Source organism: Acanthochromis polyacanthus, chromosome 23 (assembly GCF_021347895.1).
Source record: "Acanthochromis polyacanthus isolate Apoly-LR-REF ecotype Palm Island chromosome 23, KAUST_Apoly_ChrSc, whole genome shotgun sequence".
NCBI lineage: Eukaryota > Metazoa > Chordata > Actinopteri > Pomacentridae > Acanthochromis > Acanthochromis polyacanthus.
Window position 1 is genome coordinate 15,370,345 of NC_067135.1, and position 20,572 is coordinate 15,390,916.

General features: G+C 43.5%; 2 protein-coding genes across 3 annotated transcripts; both read right to left on the bottom strand.

The window, feature by feature from the left end:
- Positions 1 to 68: 68 nt before the first annotated feature.
- Positions 69 to 11,014, bottom strand: slc7a7 (solute carrier family 7 member 7). 2 transcript variants are annotated; one of them, XM_022220056.2, is made up of 11 exons: positions 10,667 to 11,014; positions 10,169 to 10,215; positions 8,378 to 9,000; positions 5,439 to 5,564; positions 5,120 to 5,264; positions 2,944 to 3,067; positions 2,757 to 2,860; positions 2,550 to 2,646; positions 2,301 to 2,450; positions 1,241 to 1,424; positions 69 to 798 (listed from the first exon to the last, which is right to left on the bottom strand). In XM_022220056.2, the coding sequence occupies exons 3-11, from the start codon at positions 8,868 to 8,870 to the stop codon at positions 725 to 727; spliced, it is 1,497 nt and encodes a 498-aa protein (XP_022075748.1). In that variant the 5' UTR covers positions 8,871 to 9,000; positions 10,169 to 10,215; positions 10,667 to 11,014; the 3' UTR covers positions 69 to 724. The 2 variants fall into 2 exon arrangements, with proteins under 2 accessions (XP_022075748.1, XP_051800057.1); XM_051944097.1 differs by lacking the exon at positions 10,667 to 11,014 and having other exon boundaries at positions 10,169 to 10,288.
- Positions 11,015 to 13,858: 2,844 nt separating this feature from the next.
- On the bottom strand, positions 13,859 to 20,511 carry si:ch211-212k18.5 (sal-like protein 1). Its single transcript, XM_022220058.2, has 3 exons — positions 20,188 to 20,511; positions 15,180 to 18,532; positions 13,859 to 15,058 (listed from the first exon to the last, which is right to left on the bottom strand). The coding sequence occupies exons 1-3, from the start codon at positions 20,261 to 20,263 to the stop codon at positions 14,828 to 14,830; spliced, it is 3,660 nt and encodes a 1,219-aa protein (XP_022075750.2). The 5' UTR covers positions 20,264 to 20,511; the 3' UTR covers positions 13,859 to 14,827.
- Positions 20,512 to 20,572: the final 61 nt, after the last annotated feature.

Consider the following 20,572-nt stretch of genomic DNA (forward strand, 5'->3'; position numbering starts at 1 on the left):
TGCTGGGATTACACGTGAGACACATTGTCTTATGCTGGTGCTCAGAGCAGAATAAAAGAAACTAGTCATGTCGTCAACAAGTCATTTTATTATAAATACGTGTTTGCAGCTCAACTGTTTCAAACTCAGTGTTTGAGTCAGACACCACAGAAGAATGAGATCAATTGTGAAAAATAGCCCTTTACTACACTAGACATTGCAGCTAAAACCTGTAGAGAAATTTCTCCCCTAGATGAGTGAATATAGAGTTCATTGTCTTGTGTCTTTTATTGTTTTTTGTGCATTATGATTAAGACTCTTTCTATGGTAGGCAGTGCTTTCGGTGTCATGCTCTTCAACAGTTTAACTATACTAATAATTTATCGCCTTCTAGTAATATCAAAACAAGGCATTACATACTTGTGTGGCATATCAATTAAATAATTCCCTGCTAATACGTGCAGTTCTGCAATAGAAACCGGTGATGATTTCTTCAAGAGTGCATTAAAATGTTCACTCTGAAGTGGTAGTCAGTCAGTTTTCCCAACGAGCACCCGGGTGTCATCGTTCGCACATTCATTAACATTATCACCGGGTGATGAGTGACAGGTGGAAGAGCTGGGTCCAGCTCAAGCCCAGATATTTGTCCACACTGAGGCCTTGATGCAGAAGCGACCGGCCGAGGTGAGTTCAGTCTGATACTTGAGGTTGTCGGTGTCCGGCAGGATGTGAAAATCGGACGTCTCTACTCTGCCTTGTCGGTGTCCATCTCCGTCAGAACAGAAAAGCACACTTTCTGAATTAGTATGCCAGATTTAGCTGAAAGAGGGAAGAGAGCAGGAAGGTTAGAACAATGAAAGTTTAAGTTTGTCACATATATAATTACATATACATGTGTGTGTTTAAATGTATAGACTGATCAATAATTTTGCACTGTTACAGCATTCATGTTACATAAATCACACAAAAAACACACTAATCAATTGAGAAAGTTGACTAAAAATGCAGTGACTTTACTCAGTAATATACTGTACATTAGCAGTGCAAGTTCAATAGTTATTATAGTACAGTCAGCTGCAAGATTTCACAGAAATAACTATACATTGAAATTACCCACAAGTGAAGGTTTGTTTTAGAAGAATTAAAAAGTTGCATATTACACACACTAAAAAAAAATAAAACCCCTGCTTTGGTGTGATGATAGTAATAATAACAGCATTATAATTAATTAATGTGCTTGTAAATCCTGCCCCCTTCTTACCAATGAAGCTCCGTAGCCACAGCGGCCTTTTATGGGCCGGAGTGTAGCAGCAGAGGAAGTAAACAGGGATTCCTGACAGGGCGATGCCGATGCCGATCAGGGAGTTGATGGTGTCGCTGTAGAGAGGCACCACCACCAGGAAGACTGTGAGGAGGCAGAAAACGATGGGGAAGAACAGACTGAGCTGAGGGACGGAAAGAGAGAAGATCATAGTCAGATGAGGATCTAAATAAGCACAATAAATGTGTTAATCTTAGTCGTAATCTTCAGTTCTTTAGCACCACAGTTGGCTTTCATAAAAGTGGCACAGAGAGAGTTAATATGATGCTGACTCTTCTTTGTGCCTGATTTTGTGATCCTGATTTGTCCATGTGGATGCTTCCTCGAAATACAAACTATAATGCTCATTTTTCATATTTAGAGCAGCTTTTTAAAAATTTCTACATATATTTTTAAAGGGCTTGGGGAGTACTGCTGGATATGTGGAAACATTTGTATTTTTTTTCCATGAAAATATGTCTTTCCTGCCTTAAAATGACTTAAACATAACTACACCGTGATGAAATCTCTGTCTTTTTTCCTCTTGCTGCATCTCCAGCACACCAGCTCCTGTTCAAACTCTTTAAAACTACTTTATGCTGCACAATATCATGTTGTAAGATTTCAGTTATTCTGCCGGACCAAAAACTGATTCTGAATAAGAATAATGATACAGAAAGCTCCACCCTGCAAGCTGTTAGGATTGGGTCTTTAGATTGAAACTCTGGAAGTCTAATTCTGTGTTTTCGAGACTGCCATTACTGCAGTTTCAGGGTGGAAATGCTCAGCCAAGCTCATGATAATTCTTTTTCCATTTAAAAAAAAACACCATTAACAAGGTAAAAAACTTGATTTTCATTAGAGGGGGTCTTTAAGTGAGCATTTTGTCAGGAACTAGTATTGTTTCTTTTTAAAGCAACATTATTTGTGTGGGAAAAATCACTGGTTGTACTATATTGGTTATGCTTTTCTGCAAAGTATGCTCAAAGCTCTACTATTGTAAAATAATTAGCTGCATTACCTTTAGGGGTCTCTTTCTGTCTGGCTCCTTCCAGCGTAGATATAGTTGCCCCAGAATGGACAGACCAACAAAGAACCAGTAGCTGAAGCTGTAGTAGTTGATGAGCCTGAAGACGTCCTCTACGCACAGGTATATGAGAGCCATGAAGCCCTGCAGAGAAACACAAGGAACGTGAGGAAGTCTAGCAAAATGCGGGGGTGGGTGGCGAAAACAGAAATGATGGACAACAGAAGAGAAAAGATGACTGACGTTGAAGAGCAGGGCGGGGATGGGAGTGTAACGGTGGACATGGATCATGCACAGGTAGTCGGGCAGGTGGCCCTCCCTGGAGCCCACGAAGAACAGCCTTTAGAGAGACAAAAATAAAATGACTGACTGTCACATGGCAATGAGGGAGGTTTTGACAATGCAGGGATGAAGTGCACTAATGTGATTCTAAAAAGCAGAATCAGTCACCTGGAGGCAGCCAAGATGGAGGCGTTTAGTCCACCGAAGCAAGAAAGAGCCACGGCCAAGGGAATGGTCCAGTTCATAACTCCAAACACCTGGTCTGCAAACGTCTGCAGAGAACAAACAGTGAGGTCTTTACCTTGAGCTGAATATAAATATGAATCTTAAGTCATTCAGGATTACAGGAACTTACCACAGCTACAGCGTCACTGTCTAAGATGGCATTGATGGGGAGGATGGTGTAGTAAGCCACGTTGGTCAGGATGTAGATCACCGTCACTATGGGCATGGAGATGGCGATGGCCAGAGGCAGGTTGCTGTAGTTCACAGAAACAGACACCAGAGGGAAGCAGAAGAGATGACACAGATTGTTAAAGCTTCTGAGATTCAGGGTTTGTCAGGAGTCTCTGGGTCAAAGCCCATCAACCCCGTGGGTGAGAGAAGGATGGGGATTGGGATAAGGTGCGGTTGTTTGTCACTTAATCTGCCTGGGAACTGTGGGAGAGGCTTGTGATCCAATCACATGCGTAGTCTTGCTTCATTTGATCAGTGTTTGGCAGTGTGAATCAAAGCAAAAGCTTCTCACACACACATGCCAGATTCTTTCAGATCCTTTCATGTATTTTCTCCACCTCGCTCGTCATCGCTCTCTATTGTTTACTACTCAGTGGTTTGTTTCTTACTGGTTGATGCTTCAGGGAGACAATGCAACAGGTGTTAAATCACAGCAGAGCTTCTGTAGATACCTGAACTTTATATTGTTTTAGAATGCTCTGGAATTAAAGCATTTTCTGTGAGACTTTAAGTGTTTAAGACATGACAGGACGCTCTGTAGAATGTTTGTAGCTCAACTCAAAGATTGTGTTTAGCTAAATGTAGAACTTTGATATAATGACTACAATTGTAAAGAAAAATCATGGATCCTTTGTTATATTTATCTGCATGAGACAATACATAGTTTCAGAAGTTAGAAAATGTAAGCTAATTAAGAGTTTTATTCAAAATGATTACCCTTTTAGATCTAGGAGAGGAACATGATTAAAAGAGGAAACTGATTAGGGAACTGCATCTCTTGTAGAGTGGTGAAGTATAATTTTGGAAGACACGATAAAGCTTTGCAGTATTTTATTCAATTTGCAGCATACAGACGAATCAAATAAAAAATAGGTCTGAAACTTTGATTATCACTTTCTTTCCAATTGCTTGAAAGGGGCTACTTGTCTCTCAGTTTAATTTTTAATCCTTCATGTTTGGATTGTTGCTTCAGAATTGCATTTTTGTACAAAAATTACTCAATATTGTAATTTTCCATTTCTGTGTTTTGTGTCCAGCCCCAAGCACATAATACAGATACGGAAAAAGTTGAATATTGAGACATTTTTAATACAGACGACACTGATTAAGATTAAACTGAGAAATGATTATCCCTTTTGTGGAAAAAAATAATAAAAGCTTCAAAAGCATTTTTCATTTGACTGGTTCTGAGTTCAATTCCTGATCTTTGTACTTCCTGCTTCCAGTGCAAATGGTGAAAGGCAAAATCCTCAGTTCCTTTTTCTGTACTAATATCATCCAGAGTTTACCTGATGCTAATATGAAGCTACAGCAGAGTTGCTGAGCTGCAGATCAAGGATATTAACCCTCCTGTTGTCCTCATTTACAGGCACCAAAAAATATTGTTTACTTGTCTGAAAAAAAATCCCCAAATTTCTGAAAATTTGCAAAACCTTCAGGAAGAAAATTCCAATAATTCCATAAAAGTTTCCCTTAGAAGTTTTATTTTAAAAAAATCCCCCAAATTTGGCAAGAAAATTCTTGTAAATATTTTTCAAAAATAAAAAAAAATCATTTCTTTTTCCCACCAAAACATGTTCAAAGCTTTCCCAAAAATGTTGAAAATGTGAACATCAGGAGTTTCACTGTGAAACTATTCCCCCCCCCCCCACACATTTTCAAACACTAAAATGGGTCAATTTGACCCGCAGGGCAACACAAGGTTTAACACAAAGAAGAAAAATATCATCAAATCACTAACTAGATTTGATGGCCTCTGGCTCACTGAGTAAAGACTTTAAACTCTGTCACCCTTCACTTGCACTGGTACTTTTCTAAGAAGTGATCAATACGAGGACTGGTTACATTGGCAAAAAACCTATTTCAATGCTGAAATCTTTTAACATCTTAGATCTCAACTGGGAGAAGAAAATTAGATTTAAGACAACCTATTAGGCGGTGGTTAAGCACTCATATTTGCACAGCTGATGCAGTATAAAATAGCACGTGTACTTAAAATCAAAGCAGATTCACTTCATACAATGCACTGGAACAAGAATACCAATAACAACCGTCATCCCACTTTCATAACTCACGTTTCAGGGCTCTTGATCTCCTCTGTGACAAAGTTGAGAGTGTCCCATCCGGAGTAGGAGAACAGAGCCGAGTACAGAGCCAGGGCAATGTGTCCGGGGTCCTGAGAGGAGTTATCGAACAGGCCCTCAAAGTTCTGAGTGTGACCTGGGGTATGAAATCCATTAAATTAGATTCCTAGCCTCTGCACAGCAGTTTTAGGTCATTTCTATTTCATGAAAAATCATGTAACCATTTAAAATCAGTGAACAGCACATAGAAAATTCTCATTTTTAGCATCCTTTATATTGTGAAGTGCTTTAAATGTGATAGTTCGAGCACCTTGTCCAATCTTGACAAGGCCAGTGATGATGACAGCGATGAGAGCGATAACTTTGGCGTAGGTGAAGATGTCCTGGACCCTGGTGCCCCACTTCACATAGGCGCAATTCACAAAGGTCAGCAAACCTGAGGGCAGGCAATGAAAGCATGAAACACACACGTATCACGCATCCACAGGCACACTGAGGCAAATTGTTCGACAGCGTCAGCGGTGACATTTGCTCCGTAAATTGAGTGTGAGCCAGCATGTTTCCGCGTGAGAGTGCGGCCGGTTTAAGTTTAAGGAAACGCTGCTGCTGACTCAAGCAGACTGGACTGTTGTTTTTCAGGAAACAGCTGAGTGCAGCACATACAAGCAACACACACACACACACACACACACACACACACACACACACACACACACACTGAAACACACACAGGTACTGTCAAGTGAACCAAGCCGATCGGATGGCCTTGTATTTGTCAGCGTGAGGTTGGGGATTTGTAACGTTTCCACTTATTGACCCACAGGTTCAACTCCTGATAAGAAACGTGGTCTCATCTGCTACTTTTTCTTTATTGCCCTGCTTCACCTTGAGTGCTGTTAATGTTCTTGGGAAACTTGTTTTTGTGCTTCTCCCTCGAACTTATCATTCTGTGGCCTCTTATCAGCACATGATAACTCCCAGTTCAAAAATGTAGCAAGAGGAAGAATTACTATCTGAGCCATTAAGGAGTAACACAGAGTTTCATACATATTGCTTGGATTGTAAGATTCCTATTAAAACCCTCCCCAAGAGGAATGCTTCTTGTTGTGTAAATCTTCAAATCTGTTGAAATTAATTGGACACAGACAATCTGCATTAGCGTAAAGTTACCTCCACATCATCCAGATGTTTAAAGGAGACACCACGACAGGATTACATCACTGCTCTCCCCTCCACATTGACCACTGAGTCGCCTCCAGCAATCATAACACTATCATCTTCCGCCGCATCGACATGCAGAGGATCATAACAGGTCCGTTCCCAACAGGATGCACGCTCAAACACAACAAAACACAACGCCTCAGACGGACAGGGTCCGCAATGAGCGATGGAGAAGGAGGCTTTGCCACACATAAGCAGAGGCGTAGTGTGTTGACAGTGAAAGGCTAGAAGGGTGGGAGGTTGGCGGGCCGGTAGTGGAGGTCAAATATGGTCCAGATGGGAGATGAAATGGAGATCTGAAAAGCTGATTCAGTGAATTTACTTGTAGTTTGAACAACCAAGATGCAAATAAGGGTAGTGGGAAGATTATGATGGGGGCTTTGTGGATGCAACTTTTGATTTCTGTCATTTTGCGATGGTTAAATAGTTCCTTTTATCACGTCACACACTGACCTGACAGAGCAAAACTTCACTTATTTTATATTTCACAATTTGACTGCAAGTGTCATCCACATGAAAGTTCAAAATAGTTTCTGATTCATTTGGGATTGCCTGGATGCTGCCATATACCGTCCTCATACATGGGGACCAAATGGGCACTGTGCAGGATTTGTGCAGATTTTTTGCTGCTAAGGCAAGAAAAGATGTTTGTAATGACGTATTACTTATAACTATAAAGCATAACGTTGTGATGGACTGCATCTTGTAATTATAAGTCATGAAGTTGTGTTTTTTTGTTAAATATTCAAAATATTGGATATAAAGTGATACATTTTACTTATTAGATAAATATAGTGAGATAATATGCTAGAATTCTAAGATAATGGCATGGAATTTTAAAATATCTAAGGTAGTAAATCAGAATTGGATGATAAATCGGTCAAATATTCTGACTTAATAAGTTGGAATGTTGAATACTCGTCTAAATTCTACTAAGAATACAAAATATTATAATGCATACTAACCTATAAAGTTGAAATTATTGAGTGAAAACTTTTTAGCATGCATTAATTATGGATTTTTACATTTACCTTACAAATATGTCACTGTCTGTTTGGACTGATTTAAACAAAGATTTGCCTGAAATGTTATTCCAATCTCAAGTAAAATAAGTTAAAACTAAATTAGGGTTTATGAGACATTTCAGCAGGTACAGTTTCCCATTTTTTTTCTCACTAGCAAGAAGCAAGTTGAGTTTGGTTTTAAGCTGCACTCCTGTCCACAGCTGTCAGTAGCCTCCCAGGTCAGAGTCTCCCTGCAGTGAGGACTTTACCTCACAGCTATCAGCCCTCCTCTGAGCACTGCTTATCGGTGCATGCATTAGGTGTGTGTTCATGCCTGTCTGCATTTCAAGTAGATGGGTGGATGCAGGAGTAATATTGATTGCAACAAGAACACTATATGAACATATCTCGGCTATCTGGCTAATCTGTGAGTTGATGCCTTTACAAGCTCTCTATCTCTCTGTATCTTCCTGACTTAGTGTGTTATTGCCTGAGAGCTGGTATTTCTTTGCTTCTGAAGTTGTGCCCGGTTGCCACGGCGAGCTCTGTGGTGAATTTCTTGTTAGTTTGATTAATGCAGTTTGTCACCTTTGCTTTTTCTCTGCGTCGTTGTCTAGTTCCAGTTACCTCAGCAATCTGTGACGCGTCCAAGCAGAAAGGTTACTCGTGCATTTATGAAGTTGTTGTTTTGTCTCTGTTCCCAGATCAGAAAAAGCAGTGACTCATGTCCGCATGTGAGGAGCAGACGGCAGGATTTCTAAATCACTGCTCTGACATTGAGTAAGATGCTTTCCCCCCTTATTTCGTCTAATTAGTCCACAAGATTTTAGGGCGGCTCAGTTCCTCTTTCATTTAAAGTCAGACCTGCTGACTGCAGCAGTAGTGTCACCATTTTTCACTTCTCTAGTCTCAAAAGCTCACGTGTTTTGTCTTAGATGTGACACTATGGCAGCAAAAGACATCATCACTGACACGCACATCACTCACTCACTCATTCAAACACACTCTCCAGATGTGTACTTACATATACAAGCAGCCGCCAGCAGCCTGTTGGCCAGGTATGGAGCTATACATGTGGGGAAGATGGGCTGCATCATGTAGTTGGAGAACGTGATGGCGATGACGGCCTGGCTGGTGGGCTCGATGATGAGTAGGGAGGTCCACAAACGGATGAAGGCCAGGAAACCCCCGAAGGCCTCCAGGATGTAGGCGTAGGAGGCCCCAGACTTGGTGATGGTGGTCCCCAGCTCGGCGTAGCACAGGGCCCCGAATACGGAGAAGATCCCACCGATGGTCCACACCACCAGAGAGAGGCCGTAAGAGGCGCTGTGGATGAGGACGCCCTTGGGTGACACAAAGATCCCCGAGCCGATCATGTTCCCCACGATGAGGCAGACCCCATTCAAGAGGGAAATCTCCTTCTTCAGCTTCATGGACTCCTCTGAGCCTTCAGACTTCTCTGACGGAGGGCCCCCATTAGTCGCCTCTTGCGTAGGAGCTTCACTGTAGGACGCCATTGTTCGACTTTGATGGTTTCTTTATTTATTAGAAAAAGGATTTTTGTCACAAATGAAAAGATTTTTGCCTTAGTGTGAGGCTGAAGATTCAAAATTTCTCCTCCAGTTATCTGTGCTTATCTCCCGCCATCTGTGAAGGAGACACACAAGCTCGTATCAGTGATGCTGTTACCACGGAGACTGATATGTCACAGGATACACACAGCAAATATTTGTGTTCAGATCGAGTCATAGAAAAACATATTTACAAGCCATGGACATTAATGTAAGAACAAACATTAAAAAAACACAACAGAATGCAACACTTGTGGGGGCATTGTTGGATTTGAGAGCCATTAGGCCGCACGGCAAATGGCCTTTTAAGGTTGAGTGTATTGACAGAGACAGAGAGAGAGGAGCAAACAGGGCACATGCCTGAAAACACCGGCTCTTCATTGGTAACCGCAAGCTGAGGAAGAATTACTGACCGACACACACATTTTGACTCAGAGCCACCCACAAGATCCACCTCACACACAATCTGAGAGCGTCAGCATAGTGGCTGGTCACATGTTTGCCAAAGTTCATTATCTGCAGCAGCACGCATGGAGTTTGATGATGAGACAGACACGCTAGGCAGCATGTTCATTCACCTTTCTGCAAGACTGGCTTCAGTAAGTTAATGGCACTGTACTTTAATAGCCTCCAACTTTCCACAGTGAAATGTTGAAACACACTCTAACTTAGAAATGATTTGCCTTAAATTTAAATAATCGTTAATGGAGTTTTGAATGAGAAAGACATCACTACATAAAAGTCACATTTTTAAATGATCTAAAGAGGCTATGGCTAATGATCTATAGTGGCTATGATGCCTAAATAGCCACTATACAGGTAGTCAATATGTAAAATAAAAGTTCAGATATAACTTAATTACCTGCAGCTTTTCATAAGGCCGTTATTTCTACATATATCTAAAAATGATTATTATTTCACCAAGTATATCACAGGTTTTAGCCCAGATGCATGTTTCCCTCATGAACGTAGCCAAACATGCATTGATCAAACATGTAAGAACAGTGACTCAGACTGAAGGAGAAAATATTTAGATAGCGGGAACAGTGTGTGAACAGATGTAGAAAATTGATCCCAAGACAGTAAACAGAAGAAACCGAATAGGTCATTCAGATAGGCAGATACCTGCTGTAAACATGTAAAACAATACACTATACCTTGTTCTAGATTTTATAAGTTTATGATGAAAATAGCAAGTGTGAAGCTCATGGAAAAAGGTGTGAGTGGGTGAGTGGTTTAGATACCTTGAAGCAGCAGCAGATCAGCAACACGTGGCTTCACGGGGGAATGACTGGAATGAAAAAGGACAGTAGATTGACAGTGGCACCCGGCTCTCACAGAAATAAAGTACAAGGTTCACAAACTACTGATAAGCCATTCATCTTGAGATACTCACCTATTACAGCTGACGCTTATTTAAGGTTTTGAAAGGCACCGACTGTGAGACTCACACTGTGTTCTCATATCAGGAGATGAATCACCTGGCTGCAGGATGTCAAGTTCCTAGCTTATCTTACCACTCAAGGGGAGCTACTCTCTGCTTAGTCATTTCTTAACATGTAGGCAAAAAACACACTCAGATCACTCTCTTGACTTGAGTTGTGCAGAGCAAAAAGGAGACGAGGCACATGTGGGTGGCGTCATAAATTGAGTCAGTGCTGTAAACTGGTCTGTCCTTAATGAGAAAAAACCTTGTGGAGTGCATACAGTGAAGTACATTCAGTTGATTTAGGGTCACTCACCTTTTTCAGATGCCTCCCAGCTTGTCCTCTTAGGTGTCCAATACTGTTGCAGCCTTGCTACTGATGACAAATAATGTTTGACTTCTAATTTGATTCACCTCTCCGCTCCAGCTGGGCATCTCATTGTTGTGTCTCTCTATTCCAGTCAGTAATAAATCTCCTCAAGCGTCTTCCTCCTCTGTCTTTGTGCTCCTGCTTCCGCTTGTTTTTGACTTTGCTCCGTGTTCCATCTCTGTACTACTCAGCTGATGTACTTGTGGCTTTTATGCACTTCTGGTTTCCAAACGCTTTACTACCAAGGAAACGAATCAGAGGGAGGGAGGGAGGAAGAGAGGGAGGGGGGAGGTTTCCCTGCCACACATTGTCTCCCCTGAGTGACTTTCACTGTAAAATTATGGACTTTGTAATGAAATGATCACACACGTCAAACAGGTCTTATCATCAGTGGAGGAACCGGGCCGTTACAGTCGTTCCTCTGATTAATGTTGCAGTGAAACAGACAGCAAAGCACATTTTAATGCAAATACAGTGTTCCTTTGTCGAGTCTGTGTTTAAAGTAATCAACCACTGATGTGAGAGTAGTCCACAATGATATACCTTAACTCTGATATATTTCCATTATGCTATTGTAATACTTGAATAATGGCTATGCATTCTAGTGAAATACTAGTATTCTGTTAAACAATCAGTTAGTCAGCTGATGCTCATAGTTTTAATACCACAAAGTCATTTCACGTTAGTGTATGATTCTAATTGTAAACGCTGTTATTGGTTTTAATGGACAACTATCTGAAGACCATGGCTCCCTCTTGTGGAGCTGAAATATACTGAATGCGATAGATTACAACCACTCAAGTACAAATTTGATGTATTTTACTTGAGTCTTTTCTTTTTAGTTTCTACTGATTTACGTATCAGAAGGAAATAGTATTACAATAATAGTGTTACATTTATGTGACAGCCTCAGTAACTTAAACTAAGATTTTTGTACTCAAAACACAAAGAATTACAACATTTCATTTATAATTCAAAGTTGGAAAACTGGCTACTGTTTTGCTAGATAATCATTTAGACATTTTTCCATGGTATTTTCACATTTTGTATTGCTTTGGTGCTTTATTATTTTTATTTTTTACAAGCCAAACAATCGATTATTGCAAAAAAATAATCAGAAGATGAATACATAATTAAAAAAATACAATATAATATGAATTAATCTTTCACAAATACTTCAAATTAAACTCCTCATAAAACAACTTCAACAGTGAAATCCTGCCTCAGCTTTAATGCATGAACAACACTAGTCTTATCACTTAATATATATTAGGAAGCCAGTCACAGGTGACATCTTCTACTTCTCCCTTTTTAGACTTCAGTTAGATGTTTGTGATAAAACCTACACATTTTGCTTAGATAGCATTTTAAAGGCAGGAATGGGGGGACTTTTACAGTGTTCTGTTTACCAAAGAATGTGAATATTTTCTCCACTCCTGCACAAGTGACACAAACACACACACACATACATACACACTGATTAAAATAATAAAAAAAGTGAAAAGTAGCAGAACTGGTACCTCCCTGAATATTCATGTTTGTTGAGATGTTTTATTGTACAAGGTGTGACTTTGTAAGATTCATGATAGGATAGTTTAGAAATATGTGAAGGAACAGTTCGCCGTCTCCCGCTAGTTTGTTAAATCCAAAAACTACAGAGTTAAAAGAATATCAGCAGCCTCTCATCATACCGCTTTGTCCCACTAAGTAGCTCAACACATTTTTTTTTAACTCATTAAGAATGTTATAAAGACTTTTCCAAAACAACATGTCATGTATCAAATGAGTTTTCATTCATTCAGACTCTTGGGGAAAAAAAAGCTGCATCCCAGTGACTTTACATTAGTGCTTATTTTCGGTGTATTTAAAGCAGCGTTTCATCTTGTGATTAATGATTTACTTTTTCAAAATGTAAATAAATAAATGATACTAATTAAGACACCACTTCATCTGGAACTGATCTAAAGATGTACTCATGTCAGGTGAATGGCTGCTTTATTTTTTTAGATCAAATGACTGATGTAGAGTGAGCGACTTTCTTTGTCTTCCAAATAGTTGTGGATTCTTCATCAATGGAAGATTAAGTGTGCGCAAACAATGACCTTTAAAAACCTTCTCTCCTCTTCACCAGAGATGATTAGTATCTATAGAGCACTGATTAACGCTTATTGATGAATGATACATGTGATCAAAGCCTGTAAAAATCCGCCATCACACCTGTGGCCCCTTTATATTTACTTCTTTCCCAGCTGCTTTGTAAAACTGAGAACGATTAAAATGACTTTTCTTTTCTCTCTCTCGCTCTCTCTCACTCTTTTTGTTTTTTGATTGAGACACGTCCCTTGTCACTCATGAACGCATGTGGACAAACTTCTCACACATGGCTCCTTTCACTCCTTTTGTCCTGCTCTCTGCCCCGGCCCATTCTTGTCCTTGGTTACCGGTTGTCATGGTTTCGGGAGCCCCTGTAGGCTAAAAAAAAACTGGAGGGATTAAAGGCGGCCATTTTGGGGACAGCTGGACCAGGTTGGTCCCTGTTGCCCCCTGCCCTGCTCCCAGTCACTCTGGGGGAAGAGGGGTGGCATTGTGTGAGGATTAGAGCTTCCTGTGTGTCAGCTCATTACATGGGGAAGGGGGGAGTATTGGGGTGATGGGGTGAGTAGAAAGAGTGAGGGAGAGAAATGAAAGAGAAAATGAAAGAGAGTGCGTATGAAAGAGAGTATGACACAGGGAGGGAGGGAGGGAGAGGGAGGTGGCAGCCTCTACAGCTGCACTCTCAATCACACTCATACAGGCTCTGATTATCCTTTTCACACACACATACACAGTAGTGGGGGAACTGAAACATATTAAAAGACACGGAGGGCAAAAAAAGGCAGAATTAGGAGACAGCTAGCCCAGCGCCTCAGACAAAGGACCCCCTCCCCTCTCCCAATCCAGACACACAGAGAGCTGGAACAAACAAGGGAAAACTGACCAACAGCGTGCATGCAGGCGCACACCGAATAAGAGTCATGCAAGCAGAATACTTAAACAGATAAATGAATTCACACAGACAGAGGCTCAAACTGAAGCCAGACAATTAATACAAAAAAACTCCCACCTAACCCCTAAAGAAACAGACGGGCAACAATCACGTCTCCTCTTCACATTGCCATTGTTTTATTTATACATCACATGGGAAGCATGGGAACGTATTTGCTACAAAAAAGGGGGTTTTACAATGGGGACAGCAAAGCATACAAATACTAAACTTAGCAAAGCAGGAATGCAGTGAGTGCAGACAGTTTGTGTAGGAGCAGAACACTCTCAAGTGCTTTGAGAGCAGGGGGAGTTACAACGGACGGGGCTCATCCTTGTTGGTGGTTTAACAATGCAGCCAACACCAAGGAAAAAAGGTTCATCATCATCAGTACCAGTAAGATCGTGTGCTGCTATCTGCTGTAAGTACAGGACTGCTCAAAAAAGAAATGTAACACAATCATCGACATCATTATTATTATCGTCATCAACAACAGCATCATGGTCATTGCTAGCATGTGTCTGTTTCAGTAGATGTTTCGGACACAGTGCAACTCTAAAACATGCATTCAGCAGCATCGGATTTTTAAAAAAAAAGAACATAAGTAACAATAAAAAGGCATAAAATGTAACCGCAGCTCATATTTACACACATTGGCCAGTTACTAAATTGGCCTCTTTTGGTATGGAGTTTATTTTGTAAAATTCCGGACACTCCTCTTCCTCTTGTTTTTCATTTAAATCAGCTTATACTGGTTGTTTGACATTATACAGTATGTGCTGAAATAGGTGTCAGCAAAAAGAAAAAAAAAATAGCACAAACAATCAATTCTCATCCCGACAATGCTGTGAAGTGTGGAAGATAAGGCCTCACTGTGGTCTTTGAAATACAAAAATACATTGCTAAAATACTACATTCACAGATTTCTTGCAGTGGTACTAGAATTTGACTAAATCTAGTTGCCTAATATAAAAGGTAAATATGAATTAGAATTAATAACTCTAGACAACAAATCTCATTCTATTAGAAAAAATACATTCCTTTGTCAGGACCTTTTAAAACTGGCCGTCAACAACACTAACTTTCTATGCAGTGGTGTCCATAGCTTCGCCTGCCACGTCAGAACCAACACTGATTGGTGGAGGATCTGAGCTGTCACCTTTCTCTGGGGATTTAGCCAACCCCTGCTTGTCATCCAGCTGTCCAGGATTCTTACTGGTTGACTGTGAGCTGCGATCCTCCACACAGTCATTGTCATTGGTTTGAGCCTTGGAAGGGGTATTAGTCGACGCTCCAGGGTGAGTTTTCATATGCCCCTGTTGACAGGACACAACAGGCATTTACTTACAAGTAAACACAACAAAAAATGCATTTAAATATCTTCATATTACACTGTCAGTAGAACAGCGATGAATCTTCACTGTCTGTAATTCTTACCTTAAGTCCACTTCGGCTGGCATAAGCCTTTCCACAGTGGGAGCAGCAGTAGGGTTTGTCTGGGCGAGAAGGCTGAGTATGTGGTGGTGGTGCAGCGACGGAGGGCTCAGGATCCTCTGAAGGCTTTTCTGGCACGCCATGACTCTCCTCCTTTGCAGTTTCCTTCTCCAGCTCTGGCTCCGACACTGACAAAACCTCTCTGGGTGTAGCGGTTTCACTCTTCCCTTTACTGTGGGCAGCATCTCTTTCCTGTGACTCATGTGATGCGCTGCTACAGGCCTCTGCTGTTTCTGGGATAGCTCTGGGACTGGCAGGAGGGGTGAGCACAGGTACAGGCTTTGCAGCTTTTGGGTTCAATTTGGGACTAGTGGGAGGGTCATCTGTGGAGCAGGCTTCATCATCATTAACCTCTGTGTGCAGCAAGTCGTTTTCTACAGCAGGCTTAGAAACACAAAGGGACAGAGGGGTGTCCTCAGCTTCTGAATTTTCTACAGCTGCATGAGAACTAGCTATAGGTGCTTTAAAAGGGCTGGTCCTGCCCAGGTCAGCGTGGGTCTCCTCCTCAGAGTACACGGAGCCGTTTGTGGGGCAACCATCAGCTGGGGCGTTGTCTCCCAGACACAGGGGGTCCTCTGCTCCCGCTGAGGGGGGATTACGGGTCAGGGGTGGACTAACACTGGGTGTTGAGCCGTCAGATTCCTCAGTCTTCACAACAGTGACATCTGTGGATTGCTTAAAAGTAGACCCTGAGTTGAAAGCATCATTTGGAGACTTAGAGCCTGTTGTTAAGGCCAGAGGAAGGAGCTGCTGTCCTTTAGATGGGGAGCTAATTGAGTCATTCTCACCATCATCACAGACGGCATTTTCTGCTTCTGCTCCATCTTCTGGTAGCATGTCTTCGTCAGGTGGTATCTGTCCTCCTAGGTGCAAGCGGATGTGGTGCTGGAGTACCAAGGCATTGGTAAACTTGCGTGGGCACAGTGGGCAGGAGTTCAGGGCACGGGCATTGGGCGGTCTGGCACGATGAGTGGCCAGGTGGGCTCTAAGGCTGCCCTTTGTGGAGAAGGAACGACCACAGAGCTTACAGGGGAACGGCCGCTCACCGAGATGTGTGGCCTGGTGCAAACGAAGAGCTCTGGGGCAGCTGAGGACACGTAGACACACTCCACACTGATTAGCAGCCTGGCCCGTGGGCAGAGAAGGAGTAGTTGTGGTAGTTTTAGTGCCTGAGGTTCCCTGGCCGGTCTCCAGTCCTGCAGCATTGGCACTAGGGCTTAGTCCGAGAGCAGCCAACATTTCCCTGCGATAGGCACTAGAGGTGGTGGTCAGGTCCTGACCATGTGTGTCCCCACTGGCTTCAGCATAGGTTTGTGAGGAGGTGGAGGGAGAGGAGGCAGAAGAGGAGGAAGAGGCACCTCCTTGTGGCTGCTTTTCAAGCCTCTGTACCAGCCGCTGCAACTTGGATGTGTCTGAGGTTTGAGTTGAGGTGGTAGGAGAGGATGAGGAAGGGGAGGAGCTGGATGGTTTGGGGAATGGTGGGAAGGGGAAGGGTAGCTGGTGAGGTGACGTGAGATGGGAGGTGGATGGGTGGCCTGGGGGGCGGAGAAGTGCAAGGTGGTGAGGGGAGGTACCTCCAGGAAAGACAATCTTGGGCAGGTGGGCGAGCTGGGAGTAAGGGGAGGTAGAATGGAGGGCAGAGTGAGGAGGAGGAGTGTTTTCATCAAATCGCTGCTGCTTTGCTCCTTTAAACTGACTACCCATGGAGGAGGGGGAGGATGAAGATGAGGAGGAAGAGGGCAGGACAGAGCTAGAGCTGGCAGCGGCTGCAGCTGAAGCCCTGTTCAACTGGAGCAGTGAATGGGCAGTGGAGAGCAGCGCCATGTCCACCGAGGGGGGCAAGGGTAGGGAGGAGGGTGACGGACGAGCAGACGCACCAGATAGGAATCCTAAAGCCATGCTCTCTGTCATCCCTCGAACACTTCCTTTCACTCCGTTAAATGGCTCATCATCATCGGCCCGCCTCTTTCGCCTTCTCTGGATGCCCCCTGAAGATGACCCACTCTGCGTTTGCTCTGACAATGCCGGGGGCAGCAGGGAGAGGGACAGCTCTGGGTTCTGCTCTCTGTGTCGCAGGAAATGAGCTTTGAGGTTCCCTCTGGTTGTGAAACGGCTCAAGCAGACCGGACACTGGTAGGGCCTTTCACCTGTGTGAGACCTCAGGTGGATTTGGAGCGACGAATCGCTGCTCAGCACTTTCCCACAGAAGCGGCAGACGTGTTGGGGGCGTCCTGATGAGGAGGTGGAGGTAAGGGAGGAGCTGGACTGGAGATCCTGGGAGTGACTGGTGGTAGGAAGGGGAGGAGTTGGGAAACTAATGCCATTGCTGTGACCAAACGAAGAGGTGTTAGATGATTTCTCATGGAGGTAGCGTGGCGGAAGGCCCAGTGACAAGGACAGTGGATGTAGTGAGGCAACAGAGGAGCTGATGGTGGAAGAAATAGACGAGGAAGAAGAGGATGGCAATGAGGAGGTAGAGGAGGATGAAGCTCTGCTACCATTAACATGTGACGTGCCTGATTTGGAAGCAGCAGGTTGGGGGAAGAGGGAAGATGGAAGGCTGCCCAAAAGTGATGAGGCTGTGGTTGCTGGAGTGGCAGTAGAGGGATGTGTTGGTGATGAAGATGATGCTCCTGCAGTCTTCTGGTTGGTGTCTGAACTGTTGGTCTGTGCACTATTTTCTTGGCCAAAGACAGCACCTCCAAGTCTTAGAACATGCCTACAGATTTCCTCTGTTATCTGCATCTGGTGGATTTGCCGCTGCTGTAAAACCCTAAGCTCCTCTAAAAGCACCGCCAGGGTTGGTGGCACCTGGATCTGTCCCTGCTCCCCTGGTGAGCTGGAGGCCTGCTGCTGACCCGGACTGGAGCTGTCGCGGTGCGGTGGAACGCACTGAGAGGAGGAGGAAGAGGAGGAGGAGGTAGTGGTGGTGGCTGAACTTCCCATCGGCGGGGAGGTCATGGTGGAGTGAGAGTCTCCTTGGTGGGAACCAGAGGTTTGACCCACGGGAGGAGGCGAGTGAGTCTGGGAAGACAGCGACGGGTGAGGAAAGTCTGGGGAGAGGGAGGAGTGGGTGTTTGGGAGGGATGTGCTAAAGGGGGCGATGTGGCTGGGCCAGTGGGGAGGAGGTGAACTCTCGCTGGGTAAGGAGGGCGCGTGGAGCCCTCCGGGGGATGGGCGAGGGGCCAGAGGCGTCTGGCAGTCCTGGAGAGAGGTGGGGGATGAGGAGGAAGACCCTGATGAAGTCACTTCTGAGCCCAGAGATGTGGATGGCGACTTTATGCCCAGGTGATCCTCTGTGGATTTACAGGAAAAGAAGATAGCTTTAGAAAATGTGACAACCTGTGTTTCTTTCCACTCTTATGCAACAACCAATCTCCAATGACAGCCCAAATATCCAGTTATGTAAATTCATTAAAACGTTCTGCTTCAGTTACAGATTGTTTGTTCCACTGCTTCCAGTTAGTGTTTAGAAATTTGCAAATTTGTACACGTACTAAAAGATACTGTTACGACTTCAAAAGAAAATGCCTGCAAGGAAATGGCTTTGAACAAGCAAATAAACAAGTGGAAGAAAACTTTGCAGTCTATGAGTCTTTGTGATGTCTTGTCTCAATCTGTGCTCTCTGGAGCAAAACTCCTCAAACATCTTGCACACACAAAAAAGCTTACAGACCACCTTGCTGCTATGGCAACACATTTTAGAGGACAATGGGCATCACCAAGACAACCCATAACCCCTCTTAACCCACCCCCTCCCTACAGCAGTTACGTCTTTCATCTCCCTATTCACCCTTCCCCCTTACGTCACAGTGGAGGTTAAGGGTCAGGCCACGCTAAGGGTTCTGGGTACTGTCCAGACACTCTGATTGGTCAACTAATCTGACCTCTGCTGCTCAAGGGTCAAATTCTTTCAGAATCTTGAGCACAGAGTGAGAAAGAGTAAAAAGAAAAAGAAGGGGGAGGGTAACAACAATGGAGAGACTAACTATTCCCTCCTGGAGAGATATAGTGATGGAATGAAAGACTGTACCTCGGTGAAATTTCTTCCCTGCGACTTCTAAACAATCCTGAACCTGCAAGAAACACATAAATAACTCCAGTCTAAACCTCCACTTTACCTGCAGGAGCTGGTGCATGCACTTGAAGCTACATATCCCATTTCAACACAGCACTAACTCTCTCGTCTCTGAAACTTTCTTTCTCATCCATCCGAACCCCCCCCCCCCCAACTGTGTAGGAGTATACAGTCAATAGGGGTGAGAAAGAGGGAGAAAGGGAAGGGGAGGGAAGAATTGAGAAGGTGGAAAATGGGGGAAGAGGGACACATAAGGAAGAAAAGCATGGATGAAGGGCAAAAGAAGAAGAGAATAGAAGGGTGGAAGATTAATCTTTACCAAAAACACTGCCTTCCCTTCCCCCCAGCCATGCACCTTATTGTGAGCAAATAAGAGAGGGCTCTATACCAATCAAAGACCTCCAGCAGTCAGCGCTGAGCAGCCTGTTGGTTTCCTAGAGGACAAGCAGCACATGAAAATGGCCACAGATGTATGTTAGTTAATCCTGTTCTATTCACTTCACAGGAACAAGTTTATTGGCCCTGACCAACATGCCTAAGGCCTCCGTTTAGTGGGGCCCATTGCGCTAAATGACCAAGCAGGAGGGTTTTTCTTCACTTGACAAAGTTAGATCTGACAGCTTTTAGTCTTGTTAAATCGGGAGCGTTAGTTGGAATATCTCCATGCATGTGAAAAAATAAATAACGAAAGAAACCACTCACAACAATTCAAGAAATAAGTTCAATCCCAAACTTATGCATTAAAGATGTTCAAACTCTTCAAGTGAACTCCACATGCAGTGGTGCAGCCGTGCGTAAAAGCGCAAGCAGCCTTTTTCGAAAGAAATTCAAGAAAAAAAAAACGCACGCACACTCGTAAAGATGTTTTCTTACCGTGAGATAGGACCCTCGGGCCCCCCGGATCCGCGTTAACGAGATGCTGAGGTCTCTTCTGCTTCCGGCGTGACATGATTCACGGCGAGTCAGACAGAGAGGGGGGCATCAGTCGGTTGAATGGCACTCGGCACGTTTTTGCGCACTTGGGCGAGCTCCTGCAAGCATCCAAAGTTCAAATGTCGTGCAATTCCCCCGGGTCCTTAGGTTAAAAAACTTAAAAGATGTACTTTAAAAGAGCAGTCTTTCATGAGAGAAAGTTTAAAAAATCATAGGAAATCCACCGGGCTGCACCGTGTCATATGAAGCTGCCGTGCGTGTGGCTGTTTTCTAAAGTCTCTTCTCCCCAAAAAAAACTTGTCCAATTTGCGCCCCTCCTCTCCCA